This window comes from Calidris pugnax, unplaced genomic scaffold (genome assembly GCF_001431845.1).
Source record: "Calidris pugnax isolate Ruff unplaced genomic scaffold, ASM143184v1 scaffold17, whole genome shotgun sequence".
NCBI classification, from domain to species: domain Eukaryota; kingdom Metazoa; phylum Chordata; class Aves; order Charadriiformes; family Scolopacidae; genus Calidris; species Calidris pugnax.
In genome coordinates this window covers 1656374-1676274 of record NW_015090794.1, presented here as the reverse complement: position 1 = coordinate 1676274, position 19901 = coordinate 1656374, and the positions used below count along the sequence as shown (strand labels likewise).

The 19901-nt window shown below is 47.0% G+C and overlaps 1 protein-coding gene across 1 annotated transcript in view; it reads left to right on the top strand.

Moving 5' to 3' along the window:
- Positions 1-19901, top strand: part of CACNA1H (calcium channel, voltage-dependent, T type, alpha 1H subunit) — a 150267-nt gene that overhangs the window by 57984 nt on the left and 72382 nt on the right. The window contains exons 7-8 of the mRNA XM_014936167.1: positions 1727-2516; positions 6526-6941. Coding sequence (XP_014791653.1) covers positions 1727-2516; positions 6526-6941 — 1206 coding nt within the window. The remainder of the gene's footprint in view (positions 1-1726; positions 2517-6525; positions 6942-19901) is intronic.

Below are 19901 nucleotides of genomic sequence, written 5' to 3'. Positions count from 1 at the left end.
GTGTCACATGTAATGTATAGTTACAGCTTGTGAAGCCATATGGTCTTCCTTCCCTCTTACTCTCCCAGTCTTGGTCTTGTCACCTTGATGCATCTAGACTGTTGTGCCTTGGCCAAAGTGGAGAGGCTGTAACTTTTCTTCCTTTAGCTTCCTCAATGTGCCAGAGGACACCTAATTTCATTGAAGGGCCCTCAAACTGTTGAACTTCACCTGAACCCTTGAAATAACAGTAGTAATAGCAGTGTGCCTTTCTGAGGTCTTACAGTGCTGCTGTTCCTAAAAACAAAGTATTAGTCACTGGAGGTTGCCTTCAGAGGCTGCCATCCCCTGTTAGCAAGGTTCCACCTTGACACATCCTTCTCCAAGGTCGACATCTATGAAAAAGTTAAGCATTTAAGTCAGGGGGAGAGCAGAGAGAAAAGCACCATGTAGATGTCAGGCAGGACATGGGACAGAGGCACTTCAAAGTGCTTTTGTGGCTGGATATTCTTTATATATAACCCCATCGTCATCCATGTGGTTTTTAAGGTCTTGGGAAGTCAAACCACCACAGCTCTCATCATCAGTGGGAAAGGCATGGATCAGAGCCGTGTGAGAGTTTCCCGGTAATGGATAGCGTTCTGAAAATGGTGATTTTTGAGCCTTTAGCAATGGGCCACGCATAGTAGAGATTTACGCTCCACTTTTTTGAGCTCTTCTCTACATATGGATCCTTGCAGAAGAGCCAGAAGGTGACTAATCTCCAAGTCACTTGGAACTGGGAATGGCACCCTTGCTGCTTCTCAAACAGTATCCAGGCTGATATTGCAAACTGGAGAATAGCACTGCAAACCATCTCCCAACGGCTTCCCCTGAGGATTCACCAGACAATGGACCAGATTAAATCCATACGTTTCCTACTGAGCATAGCACAGAGGTTTGGCCATGTAGACAGTGGCACTTTCTTGACGTCAGTCCCTTTCACGCCGAAGGGCACTGATTCTCTGATGGGAATATTTGACATTTTCTTTCAGCTGATTTATGAACCCAAGTGGTGAAAAAGCAGTTTGTGGACACAACAGCTGAGGGAAGGATGTAATCTTAGGTCACTTCACATTCTTGTCCTTGGGACTTCATTTTGAAAACCTGGTATCACCCAAGAACACATTAACTCAACCAGACAATAAATCAGGCCTTTCTAGGAGCACTGAATCTCCTGGAGATACATTTCTCTGTGTCAGAGAGATACAAGAGTACAACATCACAGATACATGGACCCTGACTGTCCTCCTCAAAATGAGGGCATGCTATGCCAGTGTGTGAAGTGATAGAGGAAGAGAAGAGGCAGTTTCAATACAGCACAAATTGGACTTCAGACCATCCTTCCTTGCATGTTGGCTGGCTGGTTCCTCGTGATCTGTTTTGTGGTGGGAACTGATTGCGTTGTGTTTCATACACTCTGCATTAGTAGCAAATGTCATCACTGTTGAGGGGAAGAAAGTGGTGAAGGCTATTGTTAACAGTTTTCTTTGCCATTGCCAAAATAATTTAACATGGTTTAGGAGCAAATTTAGCAGCTCAGGCACATGTTGACATAACATTTGGTGAGCAGCCCCTGAGATTTGGCATGTTTGGAAATCTCGGGATTTCTAAGAACCACACTTCAAGTCCAAACAGCATGTGGTGGTGAAGGGTGTGTCTTGCTTTGTAAAGTCCCTACTAATTCCTTTCCCGGTGTTTTCTCCAGGTTGGTTCCTTCTTCATGATTAACTTGTGCCTGGTTGTGATAGCAACACAGTTTTCTGAAACAAAGCAGCGGGAGAACCAGCTGATGCAGGAGCAGCGGGCCCGTTATCTCTCCAACGACAGCACAATTGCCAGCTTCTCGGAGCCAGGTAGCTGCTACGAGGAGCTGCTCAAGTACATCTGCCACATCTTCAGGAAGGTGAAACGGCGGACAATACGGCTGTACAATAACTGGCAGAGTAAGCGCCGGAAAAAAGTTAACCCAAACAGCACCACAAATGGTCAAGGCCACCGAGGCAAAAAGCGCATCACCTCCATACACCACCTCATCCACCATCACCACCACCACCACCATCACCACTATCACATCAGCAATGGGAGTCCTCGGGGGCCACGCTCCAACCCTGAGATCTGCGACCTGGAACTCAAGGTCATGAAACCTGGAGGCCAATTGATGCTTCCTTCTCCATCGCCCAACTTGCAGACCCCTGCTCCGCCTCTGGATTCAGAGTCTATGCACAGCATTTACCATGCAGATTGTCATGTCGAAGGACCACAAGTGAACTGTAAGTCTTCCAATGCCCCTGCAAGCATTAAGCTGACTTCTGGACTCTCCAACCATGGCAACATGAATTATCCTACCATCCTGCCTTCTCCAACTAGCAAAGCCAGTTCTGTTCCGGTTCCCAAAGGAAAGAAGAATGGTAATTCACCTGTGGCCGTGGCTAATAGCCCTGTGAATTTGGGCATGGATTCTTATGGGAAGCTGCAGCAACTGGTAGGCGAGCATGGTAAGGACAAACAAGCTGGTCTGTGAGTGTTTTTTTTCCTTAGAAAAACTGGGTAAAGGGCAAATTGCTCAAGAGCTAAGGTGTTAATGATAGCCATGTAGGTTGTTGGAGATGGAGGCTGTTTTGTGAATGCTATTTGAACTGTGCGATGAAGCCAGAAATAGGACAGGTTGAGGCACTGAGAGCTCTGTTCCTTCCACTCCTGTGTTTGCAGTCATTGGGTAAAGCAAGATGCAGGATGCTTCAGGCAGTGAGCTCAGGCCACTGCTGGAGCCCTCTTTCCTGTGGTCACAAGGCATGTGTTTTTGAGCTCCTCTCGTGCTCTTAGTGATATCCTGGAGGTTTTCCCTCTGTTCCCACCCAAGAACAGGTCTGTACAATCCCTGGAATTACATTTCTGGTGAATGACAGACCTGCCAGCTGCAGCCCTGCAGCAGAAAAGCCCTAGCTGCTGGGAGACGGTACCTTGAAAGGGAAGAGCAGGTAGAAGCTGGTGGAGAAGCATAAGGTACAGGAAATATAAGAAGTTTAAAACAGGGAAGCACTGAAGGAACTCAAAACAGACAGTTCTAGAAACCTCTAGTTCTGACAGGACCCTGAGCCTCTGAATTTTTGTTTGGAAGAAGGAGCAGAAGGTTTGGAAGAAGGTCCGTGACCACTGCAGGGTCTTGCTCTCTGATAGTTCTCAGTAGATGCATGTAAGGGCAGGAGCGTAGCAGAGTATAGACTTCAGCCACACCAACACTGCTAGTTAGTGTAGGTTTATGTCCCTTCATGTATAAATCACCCGCTGCTGGAGTAGCCATGTAACACTGGGGTTTCTATTTTACAAAATGTTTCCAGACCTCATGGCTGGAGCTAAAGGCTGAAAAATAGTCTTAAGCCCTCAAACAGTAAAAGTCAAAAAGGTCTAGCTTCTATTTTTTAATCTCTTTAAGCCAAACTTGTCATCCTTTTTTTTCCAATGCCTGTGTTTTCCAAAACTGTTTATCTGTGTGTGCATGGACACAAATGTTTATCCTCGTGATGTACGTACTGAAAAAATACCAAGCCTAGCTTGGGGGGGGGGCACAGTAAAGGTTGCTTGCCAAATAGGTTGGGCAGCTTGTCTTTGTTAGTTTTATTTTTTTGAAGCAACCATACAAAAGGGTAAAGTGGAATGTTTATAGAAATTGCATTCGGTGTACATTTCTGTACGCTTGGGAGCTTAGCAGGAGGGCAAAGAGGGCAAGGTTACTTGCAACGTTCTTCTGTTGTTAAGCGAGGGCTTTATATGAATCACTGGTACATCTTTAACTATGCAAGTTAATAAAGGTTATTATGAGAATGTGTATTTACCTTGAGATAAAAACCCAGGCTGCATGGAAGTCTGGAATTGGGAAAGCAAGGATGAGCAGAAGAGCTGTTTCTTGGAAGGCAGTGCTCAAGTCAGAGGTTTGGTTCTTTGTGCTTGCAAGGGGATCTGTTGCTGGGATCCTCCTCAAGAGAAGAAAGCCTCAGATCTCAGTCCCAACTGTGACATCCCAGGGCCACTTCAATGACTTTGGAGATTTTCACGTAGCCTGTTGTGGTTCTTCAAAAGCTGGAGGTTAGATGGAGTTGCTATTAATAATGCAGTAATAGTATCCTCTTTTTACAGAGGCATTTCAGCCCAGAGGATGCCAAAATGCTTTAAACAAATACCCTTAAATTGTTTTGTCTTTTTCAGAAGTGTGGTCATATCTAGGGGAAGGAGGTGGATGCCGCAGCTCTTGGCTGGTGAGCAGCAGCTTATCTGGCACCCTGAGCAGCACAGGGGCTGGGAAGGGAAGCAAGTCAGCTGGGTCCATCTGGAGACCCTGTCCCACAACTTATCAATGCCCAGTTCTTCCCCTCCGTGGCTCTGGCTCTCTCCAGGCCCTTCTTCCCACCCCTGCTGCAGCCCCTCCTGTCACACCAACAGGGCTGAGTCAGATTCACTTCACCACAACCATCTTTGTACAGCAGAAATGATGGATGTGTCTTCCAGGTTTCAGGAGGATCTTCAAATGCCAAACAAGCTAGCTCCTCCTGAGGGTGTAGCTCTGCCAGGTACAGCTCCCAACTCGTGTTCTCCATCCCAGCCCAAAATTAGTGAAGGAGAGGTGTTAAGTCTCTACCCTGTGCTCAGCAAGGAAGGTGAGGTGGGCTCACAAGCTCACCCAGCCCTCCTGGCCTCAGCCTCTTTGGGGAAACAAAATGCTATTTCACTTAATTCTCTCTTCACTCTTACAAGTCAACAAGCAGAGGCTGTTCACTGCAAGACTTGTGCAAGACTTGAGAGCACACAAGTGATAATTGAGAGCATTAAGGAGGCATTAACAGCCAGGGCACTCACAGCCCCAGCTGGAAATAAGGTTGGTGTCTGCTGGGAAAGATGCAATTGTGGGAGAGAGTATTCTCTTCCCTTCTTTTGTTGTGGAATTGAACAGCATAAAGTACAGCCTGTTCCTCCGTGTTCTCGTGCCCTGCAATGCTGTGAGGTTATTTTAGCAGGCAGCCAAGGAGACTCTGGTATTTTGAAGACATCTGCGGCGCCAGTGTTTTTCATATAATTTTTAACACTTTGATAGCATTAAGGACATTTGGCAAGCCCACTACCTCTGCTATCCGCTTCTGTGGCCGCACTAGAGTCTTTCCTCGTCAGACAGATCCCCATCAGAAACTAATGTTAATGTGCAGTGCTGCACTGGTGATGCTTGTGGGCTGAGTAAGGGGGCAAATATTTCTGATCTTCCTGGTGCCTTTGACGTAATGCCCAGGAGGAGAACAGTCCTCTCCTGCAAGGCTGTTTTGAAGGCCAGTGATATCTGAGTGACATTCAGGCAAGTAAAATATATCTTGACTCTTGTCACAGCCCAGGTTTCAAGCTAATGGGGTGCTTTATTGCATTTGGTGCTGCGTTCTCTTTAAAGATGTCCTCAAGTGTCAACCAAGAGTAGCTGAAATCAGCAGCATTACTGCTGGGTGAGCTCCAAGCTCCTGGGCCCAGAGCCAGGAGCATCCACTGCCTCTTGCTTGGTCTCCCCAATATCTGTCCAAATGTCCCCATCCAACCTCCAGTCAGGGATGTGTTACAGGGGAAAACTGTTCCTTCACCTTATTACCCTGAACCTCAAGGAAAGTTTTCATGAATGCTTGAATGGTATTTTGTAGGAAGGATCCCATGCTCACAGTATTGCATTCCTGTTGGGTTTTTTCTGTCATTATTATCTGGTTCCAAAATATGAGAAAACTAAGAATTTAGTTTCTATATAAGAGGAAATAAAATCTGGTTCCTCTTCCACTTGAATCATCCTTGTTATGCTTGTCCACCCAGGCTCTGTGAGGGTAGCCAGCATTTCTCCTCACACCACAAAACATGTGGCAATGTGTTTGATTTTAAAACACCCTGAACACTCAGTCCTGTGCCTCAAGCAAAGAATTCACCTGAGCTTTATTAAAGGCTGAAGGATGGATGAAGGAGACTGACGGGACTACGTGACTCTCCAAGCTGTGATCCGTGGTCTGTAGCCACCTTTGGTCCATTTCTCCCTCTCCCTCCTCATTATTAGCTAAATGAAAGCCCTATCTAAATTGGGTGTAGCAGCTTGATAGCGCTCAGATCACCGCTAATGATGTTAGCCTGGTCAGATATAATCAAAAATAATTGAAAGTGAGAGGTGTGCCGGTCAGTCTTCTCCCAGCAGCAGAACATAGAATGGCTGTCACTCTGCATGGAGAGGGGCCCCTTGACCTGCGTCCTTGGAGAGGGCTAGAAGGTGGGTGTCAGGGCTGGGGAAAAGGGGAACAAAAGGGAAAAATGAGGCAAAGAGAGAGACACTTGGTAAGATGGGCAGCTAGGAGGTTGTATTAGGGTGTTACATTTATTTGAGGATGCGGCAGAAGCTGCCCTGCCCTGGACAGGCCTAATGCCACCCGAGTGGGGACACGGGGCTGTCCGCCATGTTGAGGGTGTGCGGGAGCTCACGCTGTGCCTCTCCCCTTGCAGGTCTGCGGCGGACACCCAGCCGGCTGTCGGGGCTGAGCGCGGCCTGCCCACTGCCCAGCCCGCCGGGTGGCACCCTGACCTGCGAGCTGCAGGACTGTCCCTTCTGCGCCAGCCTTCTGGAGGACCCCGAGTTCGCCTTCAGCGAGTCCGACAGCTATGACTCTGACAGCAATGGAGTCTACGAGTTCACCCAGGACCTGCGGCATGGTGACCACAGAGACCAGCTCCAGCAGCAGCGAGGGGGGAGGAGGAGGAAGAAGAAGAAGAAACCCAAGGAGAGGAACAAGGTCACCCGCCTGTGGAAAGCTTTCGGCAGCAAGCTGAAGAGGATCGTGGAGAGCAAGTATTTCAACCGGGGGATTATGATAGCCATTCTCATCAACACGCTGAGCATGGGCATCGAGTACCACGAGCAGGTGAGTGCAGGACTGGCCTAAAGAACCCAGAGGGTTTGTGGTTTCAGGGGCTCATGGCATGGTGGCTTGCGCGGTGGCTTGGGGTGACTCTGACAAAGCCATGCCAGAGGAGGAGCAAGTGGTTTTCGTGCCAGTTGGAAGCACGAAATGGGGCTGAGGGCATGATGCTACAGACGTGTGATGAGCAGGAGCATCCTTCTGTGTGCGAAAAGCCTGGAAGGTGGCTGACAGTGCTGCTGAGGTGTGGAGAGCTTAAATGTGTGTGTCAGGACACGGCAGCTCAGAGCCTGACTGTTTAAGTTGTTTGCTGTGAATTATTCCCATAAGCATGCGTTGTTGTGGTGGAAATACCCCTTTGGTCTGATGCTGGTGGTGCATAGTGGATCTTGTAGTCCAAATAACCCACACAGAAGTTTCTTCTCTGATCCTGGACCTTTAAATAAAGACTTAAACTGTCAGGCAATGCTAAAAGCAACAGAGAAAAAAAAAGTTAAGTTTCCCCCTGAAGGCTCCAAAACCTTTAATTTGATCTCATAGGGTGCAGGTGGGTCTTTCTTTTAAGTGTTTGAAGGGAGGAAAGAGCAATCATGCTGTTCCCAGTCTGAACATGGTAATGGCAGAAAGCAGTGCTGGGAGCTGAGGACAGCTTGTCCTTGTTGGCTGATGGGAGCTTGAGGGGCTGTGCAATGAGAGAGGGAGGTGAGTCATCTGAATATCTCCAGTTGGTCACTCTGGGAAAAGCTATGCTTTTCTGGGCTTTTCTTTCTCAGAAAAAATGGTTACTTTCAACTGTTTTCTCAAGTCGTGGTCTGGAATGCCTCGTGCTGTCTCTGTATCAGGTGTAGACAATGCTTCCCAGCGAGGCCAGAGGATCCTCATACAAATTTTCTGTGAGGTGGATGATCCGAGGTTCATCCAGTGCTCCCCTAAAATCTCCACCACGAGATCAGGACCAGGCCAAAGTTATTTATAAAGCTATTCCTCCTCTCTGCCTCAGTCTGTCTGCTCAGGACTGAGGAGAAAAAGCAGACAGAGTAGCAGAGTACATCCAAGGCAGGACAAAAGTCTCTGCACTTTCTTTTCCGTCATTCCCCAGGATTAAGTCCTGCTGAGGACCATGGCAAACAATCCTCCAGAGTGCTGCTACTTTATTTTTTCTCCACTTATGTGCTTTAAACCCCCGTATTCTGTGCTGAGACGTATTTTCTTTCAGAAAAGCAAGTACTCAGCTAAAGCATGTGAACCTCAGTTGTGCCACAGTAAATTAGTTCACACTTACAGCAGAGAGCCTCCAAACTCAACAAGGAAATAGCTGTCACTGTCAGCTTTCTGTCTGGTTAGTTGTTCCACAACAAGTTTTAAAATTAGGAAATACACCTTGTCAGTTGGCTTTGAATAGGCTATTCATTCCTCGTGGTGGCTGCCTTTCTGCATGGATACTCTTTTGTCAGGCGGATACAGCTTTGTCAGTCCTTGGATATTGCCATGATGGGTGCTGGGGGAAAAACTTAGGCAGGCACCAGTGAGAAAGCCCAGAGATCACATGGAGTCTGTCCACAATCACTCATATAAAGGTAAATTGTGATAATTACATCCTTGCTGCTAACAAAGGAAAACTGTAGCCGGCAGGTTTATATTGGATTTTACCTTGTAAAAGATTTGCTTTAAACCATCTCAAAGCCAATGGCAATAAAGATTCTGAAGCTTTTGGCTACGGAGCATCAGACTCCCGCCAGCTTTGCTCTCAGGCACTGCCCAGTGTGGGCCCAATAAAAAGGGAGGAATTTTGTAGTGAAACCTGTAAAAGTTCTTCCACGTGCCTGACTGCAAAGTGTCTTTGGTACACAGCGGGGATAAGGAGCCATGGAGCTGTCAGAACCCAGCTTCGAAACACCTCACCCAAGCACTTTCCTACCAACAGAGTGACCTCCAGGGCGTCACCAGAGGCCGAGACACAATCTGAAACCAATAGAAAATGGCTCTAGGCTCCCAGACTGTTTGCCATGAAAGTCTGGGTCTTCTGTGAGCAAAGTGGGGTGATTTCAGAACCTGCAGCCTTCCTCGAGAATTGGCTGCAAGACTTGGGGTGGGGGGAAGGCTTTGTGTGGAGATAAGGGGGAGATGCCGGAGCAAAGCTGTCATGAACCCACAGCATGGTGGTGGGGCAGAAGGGAGGTGAGAATGGCTCATTTTGGGTATGCCATGATTCTTGCCAGGAAAAACAGTTTAATCACAGCTTTTCTAGTTACTGAGTGATGGATGCTGCCAAGTCACTCTGCACCTCTGCTCGGAGCAAGTATTACAAGGTGAGAAGGTGTGAGCCTTTCCCAGGCTGTTCACCAAGTGTGGGTGTTGCCATCGTCTCCTTCTCCATCCTCCCAAGGGCAAACCTGGAGGCCATTCCCCAAGTCATAACAATTTGGGAGCTGCCTACAAGGATAGCTACTCTGTGGCTCTCCTCTGCTTTCCTTGCTCCCCCCAAAATGTTCAGTGTCACCCAGAGAGCAGGGTTCAGGGACTCCCATTGGGGAGGCCTCCCTTGCTCTGTCTCTGCTGACAGCAGCATGGGCAGGGGACTCCTGGGCCCTGAAGCCCTGCAAAACATCGCATACCAAGGAGACATTTGCTCTGGGTGGAACAGCTTAAGCAGGTTCCCTGGACTTGACTCTTGCGAGTTATTTTCAGCCATTGACTGGTTTTATCAAACTGGGGTGCAATCAGTGCAGCAGCCACAGGGAAGCCCTCCCTCGACCTCGCTGTCTGTAAGGAAAAGCCCAATCTCTGTTATAAAATTTTATTAATGGCTGCTTACTTTTCTTTTCCGGCTTCTCAGACTTCATAGTCATCAGTGGCTTTGCAAATAGATGGGCACACCATATACATTTCTATTTCAGAGTGCTATTCAAAGCCAAGGCATCAATCCTCTGTGCGTGGGAGGGGTGGAGGGTACTGAACAACATATGGCGTGGAAGATAGAGCAGTATTAGTTCTTGGTGTGTTATCTTGCCTTTTATCCCGGGACATAGCAGCACTCTGCAGAGAAGTCTCACGGAGCCCTCTTGAGGCAGTCAAGCATTATTGTCCATATCTTCTAAGTGAGGAAAGATATTGTCCGTATCTTCTGGTTGCAAGGTGCCAGGCTGAAGGCAAAATCCAGCGGGCTTTACTGCTGGCCCTTGTTGTAGCCACAGGGCAAGGGGGCCTTGTGTGCCATAGCAGCACTTTGGTAGCACCCTTTGACAAGACAGGAAGGTGGTGTGTGTCTGTACTGCCGCAGTCTTGGATGAATGAGGGACCTGTCCATATCCAAATCCCCTCAAGGCTTCGTTTCATTCTCCTCAAGGAATTTGAAGCTCACAGTGCTCTGCTGACATGGGTGCTCTGGCTGCTCTTGGCTAATGTAACTGGTACCACCCCATTTAATGCATGTAGCCCACATAATACCCTTTAAGGCAAGCATCCTGTCCTGTGGCTAAGGCCATGACTGCTGTAGCAGCCAGATGACTCACGGGAAGGATGAAGAGACGCTAGAACTGCTTTGCACAAAGCTGTCCTTTAGCAGCCCTGCTCTTCTCAGAGGCAGATTGAAGATTTCATGGCAGCACAGCCGGTTTGTGGCAGGAGATCCGGGTAGCAGGAGGCAGCTGAGGATGGGAAGCAAGTTTCTTTGGGACTTCAGTCATTAGCAGCAATCAGATCCTCTTGCACAGCGCATCCGTGGGGTTAACAGCCAGCTCTGTCTCCAACTGCCACATTGTACATGGCTGGTAATTAGGAGGTTACAGGATGCTGTTAGTTAGCAGCAGCGCAACTTTTATTTCAAAGGTTAATTGGCTGGTTTGGAGTTCCTTTTTTTTTTTCCTCCTCTTGTGCTTTATTTATTTGTCTATCTCCAGCACGAGTAAGCACTCCCACAAATAAGGAGAGCCAAGTACAAAGAAGGAAGCAATCCTTGCATTTACTTTCCAGGCAATTTCAATCCATTGGATGATTTTGTTCTGCATTCATTGCAGCTAACAATTCTCCAGAGCATCTGAGAACATGCTATGGCACTGCAGCAACCAAGCAGTAACAACACACTCCAAAAGCGTGACCTCTGCCATGCCTTTGGAGCAGTGGGGAGAGATGTCTGGCACAGGCAGGTACTGTTCCAGAAGCTTGGGTTTCCAAATACCTCTCTGCCACTGAGAGCTGATACCTTTTTGTCCCAGAGTCAGATCCTGTGTGTGTTTCATGGACTGGTCTGAAGAAATAATTACTACTTCTTTGGTCTCCCTCAATTCCCAGCTCCCTAATTGCCCAGTAGAAGGGCAGAGCCCTGTTCATTTTTCCAAGAAAGATGCTGGCATTATCCCTGCAGAAGGGTGAGCTCTGAATACATCCCTCAGAATCTCTGCTGTAAGTTGGGAGGAGAGACCCCCACTTGGCATCCCAGAGGAATTTGCGAAGTAGCTGTTGATACTTGTAATGATTCCACATAAAAGGCTCAATTTACATCAAATGGCACTAGAAATGCTATTTTATATTCACTTCTCAGAAGAGAAGTACAAATTAGTATTTGTTCCAAGCTATTGCTGTTCAAAGAGCTTTTAATTGCTTTTCTGATCCCTCATCCATAGCATGTTTCGTTCAGAGCAGCTGTCTTCAGAGTAGGTTGGAGCTGACCTTGATGGTCAGCCAGTGGTCTGTTGCTTATCAGTGTAAGAGAACTATTGGTTTTGAGTAGTGCTTTTCATTATTATGGAGTAAAAGTAATTCTGTGTGATTTAGGGTAGCAACTAGCTTCTCTAGTGACGTTCTATTTTAGCATTTGTCAATTTTGGCTTGAAAAATTGGTTTGGCTTGAAAAATTGGTTTGGCCTGGAAAGCTCAGCACTTACTCAGAAAGCAGAGGAGAATCTTTCAGCAGTGTTTGAAGCAAATTGCTTAAATTCCTTTTGAGTTGTGAGTCAATAAAATATTATCCTGATCTGAGATTCTCACTTTCAGCAAGCAAAACTTGCTCACTCTTCCAGCTTTTTGCATGATCCAATTTTAAGAACTCACACACTGGCTGGACTTGAAACAAACAGATTTCCCCAGCCCAGGATGTGAAAATTCAGCCCAATGTGTTTGTGTTTATTACAGAAATGATGTGAGACTCATTCTGCCCTTAGTAGTCCTTTGTTTTATGTGTTTGGGCTTTGTCAGCTGCAAACCAAGCTGTTCCTTCCTACTACCCCTTCAAGGTCCCAGTAGTAAGCGTGGGGTACTTGGCTTTCCCCATGCACTGGTTTGGTAGGGAAGCTCTGTTGGTCGAGAACACTTGCTGGGTCTCCTGAGCAGAGCAACAGAAATTTGACTCATTCAACAAACGCCTTGTGCTAATCTGAATTCTGTCCCCACCTCTTGGGAGGGAAGAGAAGGGCTTTGTCTGGACACCTTGGGAAAGAGAGATGTTTCTCATCCTCTTTTGTGTCCCAAGTTCATACCGTCTTTTTAGTGCTCTTCAGACCACCTTTATCCAGGCCCCCTTTTTGCAGATGGCCACGCTGTCAGGACTTTAAAAACCTGGTAACAGTTTGGGGATCCCCTCTGCACAGTTCAGGCTGCAAGGCTTCTCATGAGAGCCAGCAGCAGCTCATACGTGGAGCATTTACACCTGGCAAGGTGTCATTCCCATTTTAAAGGGAATCAAGGGTCAGAGGCAAGATAGCGTGAACTGATGGCAGATGTTCACAGTTAAAAGCCAGGTTTCCCAGCTCAGGGCTAGATCCCTGTCTGCTGGACCGTAGCAGCTTTCATAGCAAAGGGTGTAAATCGCATCCTTCCACAGGGAGCTTACATGGAACCTTCTCTCTTACCCTCCTCTATAATTTAACTGACTCCACTGCTCTGTTTTCCTTCTGCTGGATTGTATGTTCTTGGTATATTTTTTTTTACTATATAAGGGAAAGCATACTAGAGATCCGTCCATTCCTCTGCCTCCTACCAGACAGGAACAGCACCTCTCCAATGCAGAAACTGAATGTAATAACTCATTTGAGTGCTGACACACTGAGCAGTCAGGGGAGAGTGAGGAGAACAACGGAGCTAGTCATGGCGAGAGGAGTTTGCAGTCTGATCCGGTTCCTATAGATGTGCTCATTAGCCTAGGGAATAATATTAGGATATTCCCTGTGGAACTCCAGGCACGTTTTACCACCACCAGTGGTTCAGTTCCTTCCCCTCACTTACGCCATTAGTTGTTCTCTGTGGTGAGGGATTGGCCATATAAATCACATCTGCTCTCTGCCAAGATGACAGACTTCTTAAGCAGGTGATAGTAACATGCTTCCCAGCATAAGCTGCTGCATGGAGACTGGAGATCTGCACAGCACCAGTAAGAGACTCACACCATGTAGCCACAGTGTGTGGGACCCACCAGATGTGTTTCTTCCCTCTGGGTCATGCAGCGAGTCAGCTGAGACAGCCCCAGTGCCCTCCAAGGCCTCCGAGACTGAATCCATGAAACCCCTCTGCTTCATAAACATACTAGATGGCAATGGGCGGTTATATATAGAATGTAGACAGATTGTTTGCATTTCAACTGACAGGTAAAATAAACCAAGTGTAATATAGCCACGAGAATGAAAGCAGAGTACACTTGCCAGCTGCATTTCATCACAAAAATGTGCGTAAATCACAGCCATGGGCGGCCGGCTTCAGATGTTTTGCTGACAATGGCTCTAATGTGCTCCAAGGGAGGGAGGCTTGACACAGCTGGACACTGGGGTGTTAGCTTTCTGCAAAGGGAAACTGCCATGAGAGAGGGCCTGTAATAAAGAAGGTGGCTTTCATAAAGAGTGTGGCATTGCACTGATCCTGTGCCTTCCTGCTGGCTGTCAGCTGAATGCTTTTCATCTGGGAGGGGGTTTGGTGCGAGGGAGGTTGTCTTTGATCAGGTAAGTGGGCCTCAGGGTGAGCACACTCCATGCTCCAAAGCAGACATACCTGGTAGTCTCTTGCCTGAGCGATGACAAGATACAAGTTCGAGGAAGAGCTCAAGCGGGTGTCTGGTTCGTGGCAGCTGTGATCAGCAGCTCCAGAGAGATCATGGTGCCTGCAGGCAACATGCAGAGCCCCAGTCAGGTAGGTCCCTCTGAGCAGCCCACGTGGCTTTGGTACTGCACATGGCAGTAGCTTGCCATCCTTCCAGCTGCCTCCATGAAAGGCAGCTGAGCTGCAGGGGCAAGAGCAGGGGTAGAGGAGAATAGCAGAGGAGGAAATGCAAAATACTGAGACAGCAAAACCAAGCTATGGGGGCAGAAAAACATTCTTAGGCATTGTTGGCAAAGCTTGGAGAAGAACATGCCCTGGAGTGGCAGGAAGCAAGGAGTGGTTTGAATTGTCTGAGGAGCTCTGGGGAAGATTCAATTGCTGGTCAACCAGGAAAATCACCTCCCATGTTAGCCGAGGCCGTCTCTTTGTTTCCTTATATTTTCACAGTCTGCCTGCATCTTTCTTTTCTCACCTTGCATTTTTTGTTCCACAAGACAAGGATTGCATTTTGTTCTGTGTACATCACTCCACCATGTGGGGCTCCCGTGCAGGGCCTGCTAGATGTTATTATAAGTAATAATAACAGTGGGAATGCGAACAGAGCACCACACATCTCTCAGTACCAGCTTTTATGCCTGGAGGTTGCAGGTAGACTCTGTGAAACTGAGTGTACAGCCCAAATTCAAACTGAATGAAGCAGGAGAGTTACACAAGGGGATATGCAGATAAGAGGGCAAGGAGGGTGGTACTGATGGTGCTGTGCCATGGACTAATGGTGCCTGTACGTTGGTGGTTCCCAACTGTTAGGAGGCAAAGGAAATAGTCACATTTAATTTAATACTTTCATGTATTTCCAACCACTCCCTGTGGATGATTGCTTTCTATACAGACCTGGAAAATACAGAAAAGCTTGAAAATAGATTTAACTGAGAAAATGTTAGAAAAGTGTAGAGAAGACAATGATGCTACACCTAAGAGTGACGTGGGGTTAGTATTTGGCAGTACATACAAAATGATGGCAACTTAGTTTGTGATCTCTGGGTGGAGATTCAGTGGCATTGCTGAGGCATCCTGTACACAGTGCCCTTCTCTGGGGACCTCAGTGGTGAGGGGCAGAGCCAGCCATCCCCACCGGCAGGCAAAGGATTAAAGATCCTCAGGACAGAAATCTAGCCCCTTACACCAGAGAAGAAACACTGCAAGGAAAGAAACAGGTATGTTTACTGCTGCTGTCAACCTGAGTCATGAATTTTCCTCAGGTTTTAACCAGGGTTTTCTAGCTGGGACAGTGAGATTTTCCAGAATTATGAATGGAGCTTTAGCTGTCTCCTTGAAATCTCCTTCTGGATCTTTTATTACAAGATCAGGATGCTTTTTGAGAGATGGTTTTGAGAGGTGGGGGGACAAAGCTGAATCTGAAAGGAGTGAGACTCTTACTCGAAAATGAGGGAGATTTGGCATGCCTTCATGCATTCTTTTGAAGCTCTATTTTTGTTTGCTCTGTCTGGTTTACAGCCTTAAAGACGGCCTGACTCCCAATTTGGGAAAAACACTCTGTGCACAAGCCTTGTAGCATCACTGGTAAAGCTTGCTAGAGCAGGGAGTCTGCCACCAAGGAAGATGGGGCAGGAAGACCATTTGCCTTCTTTTTCCTCAACGAAGGCATTTCTCAGGAGTCTTCTCTCCTGCCTGATCCTTGTAGAAATTAATACCTCTTCTTTCCCTGTCCTGTTCTTGTCCCACGCACAGACAAATCCAAAACTTTTTACTATAGTGCCCTCAGAGAAAGCAGCAGAAAAGTAAGTGGTTTGGGTTTTTTATATACTCCAAAGGGAATTGACTTTGCTGCAGACAGACGGATCCTGTAGTTCTCTGACTCTTGGCGTGACTATACATGGACTTGCCTGTGCTCTAAAGTTAGTTTGGATGGAGGTGGTTTATGAAGCCAGAGTGTGCTGGCTGCTTCTAGGATCTCTACCTGGAGCTTGGTGATGGGCCCAGGGGAACAAAGCCGTGGCTCTGATTTCCCCAGGTACACCCTGTTCTCGGATGTATCCAGAGTCTAGGCAGACACTTCACAACTCCGCCCTGCCCCAAATCCAATCAATAAGAGGAAATAAATCAAACCACAGGGAGCTGCTTGATATGAGAAAGAATCAGAGTTTTCCTTTTGTTTGTGAAGGGTTCAGGGGTAAAATATCGACCATGTCAGCATTGTTCATCCCCGGGTCACTGCTGCCTGGGAGCACAAACAGTTTAAAGTCATTTGTGTAAATTAGTTTCAGCCGGAGCGTCTGAAAGCAGCGTGGGTTGCCAGGCAATTATCTCCTTGCAAATGGCCAGTGTTATGGGGGCCATATTGCAGAAGATCTCTCACTTGTGCTAAGGTCTCTTGAAGCTGCCAAAATAAGAGATCAGCATCTTTAAAGCAGAACTACTAATGTAGTACGTCGGAGTGCTGGCAGGTATCAGCTGATACGTGTGCCAAAGTACAAGGGACTAAACTGCAGAACGACTGAACTGCAGAGCGTGGAAGAGCAGGGGGATTAAATGCCAGAAATGCCAGTTTATGCTGAGGAGTATTAGGAGCTGCGAATGTCTCTGAAAGCTCCTGCAGTCAGAGGTGAGTGGGGGAACAGCTCCCCGCTTCCTTGGAGGACAACGTAACCCACCAAAACACTTTTCAAAGATATCCAAAAGAGCATTCCTGTTCTTCTTGTTCCTCACTCTTCTTTCTCTAGCTGTGTCCCCTCTTTAGGGTGGCACTGGGTTCTCCTAAGGTTCAGGCTGGAATTAAATTATTTACATTATTTTCTTCCCTCTGAGAGAGTACCAGCATATGCAGATACCCCCAAAGCAGCAGGAATCACTCCCTTGCTGTGGTGTGGGGAGTTTGGTGGCTGATCACGTTCCTCTGCTCCTTCCTTTCTCATGCACAGATTCTCCCTGTTTCTGAGACTAAGTTTAACCTGTGATTCAGTCATGGATGAGCAGGCTGAGACCAACAAACAAATACTGACCCTGCAGCTAACAGCAGAGCAGATGTTTCCCACCTGAGTTTGCAGAAGACCTTTTGTATTTCAGAAATGATTTAATGCTATGGGTTTCCTCCCACTCCTTTCCCCCCCCCTTGCTAGTCGGTGTGTAATAGCAGAGGGTTTCATACATATTTGATTTTTTAACTATCGCATGAAATGTGAATGCTGTATTTATGGCTGCAGCTGTCACTCCTCTGAAAACATGCAGTGAAATGAAGGTTAACAAGTTTGGGCTCTCGGGAAAGCATGTAAAACAGCACTGCAAAAGACTTTGTGTCATCACACCGGAGTGAAGAACAGATATTTTCTGAGGTTCTCCAGTCCAGGGTTATTCATCATCATCTGAAGCAAATACTTTTCTAATTGTATATCCTTGTTTGAAATTCTCGAAACCCCAAATCAAATTCTTTTCACTTGCACAATATACACAGAAAGTACAGGATACAGAGCCTGCGGGGATGGTTTAATAGTTTAAGAATCAGGTTGGCACTAGCCAGACTTGATGCAGCCATATGTTCAAATCCCAGGGGTGACCACTCACCAGGAGGTAGACAATGCTCCGTACTGTTTATTGTGTGTTCACTTAAAAACAGATGTCCCGGTTACCGTGGCTGAAGGAAGAGATATTCTGCCTCTCTTCCAAAGACCGAGGGCATGCTGTGCTGTTCAGTCCCCACCACCACATTTGCACAGTTTCTGTGTGCCTCCTTACTCCTGTGTGTGCACGGTCTGAAGTCCTGGCTGGTTGATTTTAGTGGAGATTTGCTTAAATAAGACAAAGTCGCTTTGGGGCTTTCTTTAAACAGCACTTTGCTCTGAAAAGTATCAAATATACTTGGGAATAGTGTACTTGGTATAGAAGGTCTTGTTATAGCCTTAGGGCTTGTGGTTGTGTCCCTCTAGGGTCACTGCACTCAGTTAGGGCTCTGCGTGGCTCAGGGAATTTGTGTCACCATGAGATGTGATGTTTCAGCCCTGCCTGTGGGCCTTTCTGTGTCCGACTCAGTGCTTGGGAAAAGCAGAGCGGAGCCAAACTGGAACCCAGCATGGGTGTCGAGGGAGTTGGGCTCTGGTGCAGACCAGAGCTCTGATCCAGCAAGACCATGCGGGTGGGATGGGACGTGAAAGCTCCATCTTTGATGATGCAAATGGTGAAACCATCAAGATTGATGGGGCTGGGGTGTGGGAGAGTTCAGACATATTTCTAGTAATCGCATCCTTCCTGTTGTGTGTTGTTTTTGTTTCTAAGACTTTAAAATAGACTGTGTAGGAAGTTGCAAGATTTGGACTCCTCTGCCCGGTTTTGCAGATTAAGGAGATAGAGCTGCTCTGAGAGGCAGCCAAAGGCAGCTTCAGCGCTCTTCTGAGAAACCTCTTCACGCATCAGGATGGCTTCTGCCTTGCACACGCTCACGTCCCTCCCTCTCCCTATCACGTTCACGCCGTAAGGAAATCGGGCAGGCTGTTCTCTCCTGTAGTAATGCCCCATTGCCTGCAGTTAATTAAACTCTGCATGATACTCAACGCAGCGTGTCCGTTTGGTTAACGCCTGTCAGCCAGAGCGGTAACTTACCCCTATTATCTGCAGCTCCAAGTAAGCAGTTGTATTCTTAGAGTCTCTAATTCACTCCTCACACTCCTCCCGTTGCAGCGTTTTGCTGCTCGCCCAAGTTTTTGCCGTGCCGAATTGGGCACCCACAAGGTGCCGTTAACGTTTTTTTAGCATCTCCATAGAAACCACTTTGGAGTTGCGGAGTGCAGGGTTTGTGCAAATTTAAAAAGAAACTAATGTAATGGTTCAGTTCGATCAGGTTTTAAGTCGCTTGGAAGGAGTGTGTGTTTCAACGATAAAGATGGGAAGAAAAGCAGAAGTTCTCAAAGGCAGAGATGCAGCAATTTTCTGCTATATGAGCCCAGGATAAAGCTTTTATGATAGCACAAAGTTTATCTGATTGTTAGGAGGGAGACACAGACACATTTTTTTACTTTTCCACAGAAATCTAGGTAAATTTCTTGCCTAGGAGGATACCTGTTTATGTGCAAAATTGCTTTTTTATGTGCAAGCTCCCTTCTTCACCTTGTTAACACAACTGCCTCTCAGTCTGACCTCTCTTAAAAGGTTTAAATGTATATAGATTGATGTGCTTTTGATGTCTGGGTTAATGAAGTCCTGTGCCTCCTCTGCTTAATTTTCTACCTTGCAGATAGAGGCTCAGCACTGCTCAGGAGGAGCCAGGATTGGACCGAGGGTGGTTTGCACCTGACTGATAGAAAAGTTAATTCTGGGTTGGGTAGCAGAGAGGCAGGTGTGAACAGAAGATGCTTTGCTGTAGTAATTTGTGCTTCTCTGTCGCTAGCACAACCACCTAAGGCAACTTTTAGACAGGGATGAACTTAGAAATGAAAAAACATCATTAGACAGCAAAGGAGGAAACTCCTTGCTGTGCTCAGATGTCCAAAGGTTGCAGTGGTTTAGCAGCACCAGTCCAGGTCCACGGTCACCAAGGCAATAGCTCATTGCCATGGAAACACTCTCCACCTTCTCAAGCAAGAGCATTTGAGCAAGTCCTGATGTTTAGCAAATAATTGCTTGAGATCCCCTGTGTATCCCACCCCTGGACACATTTGGGGACTAAGAAATAAAATAATTTGGCAGCTTTCACTGTGATCTATCGGTTTTGGAAACCCATGAGGAGAATTTCCATCAGAGCAGAAACATTTGCGAGCTCAGTTCCTTTCTCAGTGGCTCGCTCTTTGCACATGGTTGTTTTAGCTTTACTTACTAGTTTATTAAACCACTATGCTGGAGATTGCATCTAAATTCTCTTTCATTCCCACTCTCTACAAATGAAACCTTGTATTGCCTGTTTCATATGAGAACTGACAAAGCTGTTTGGAGGAT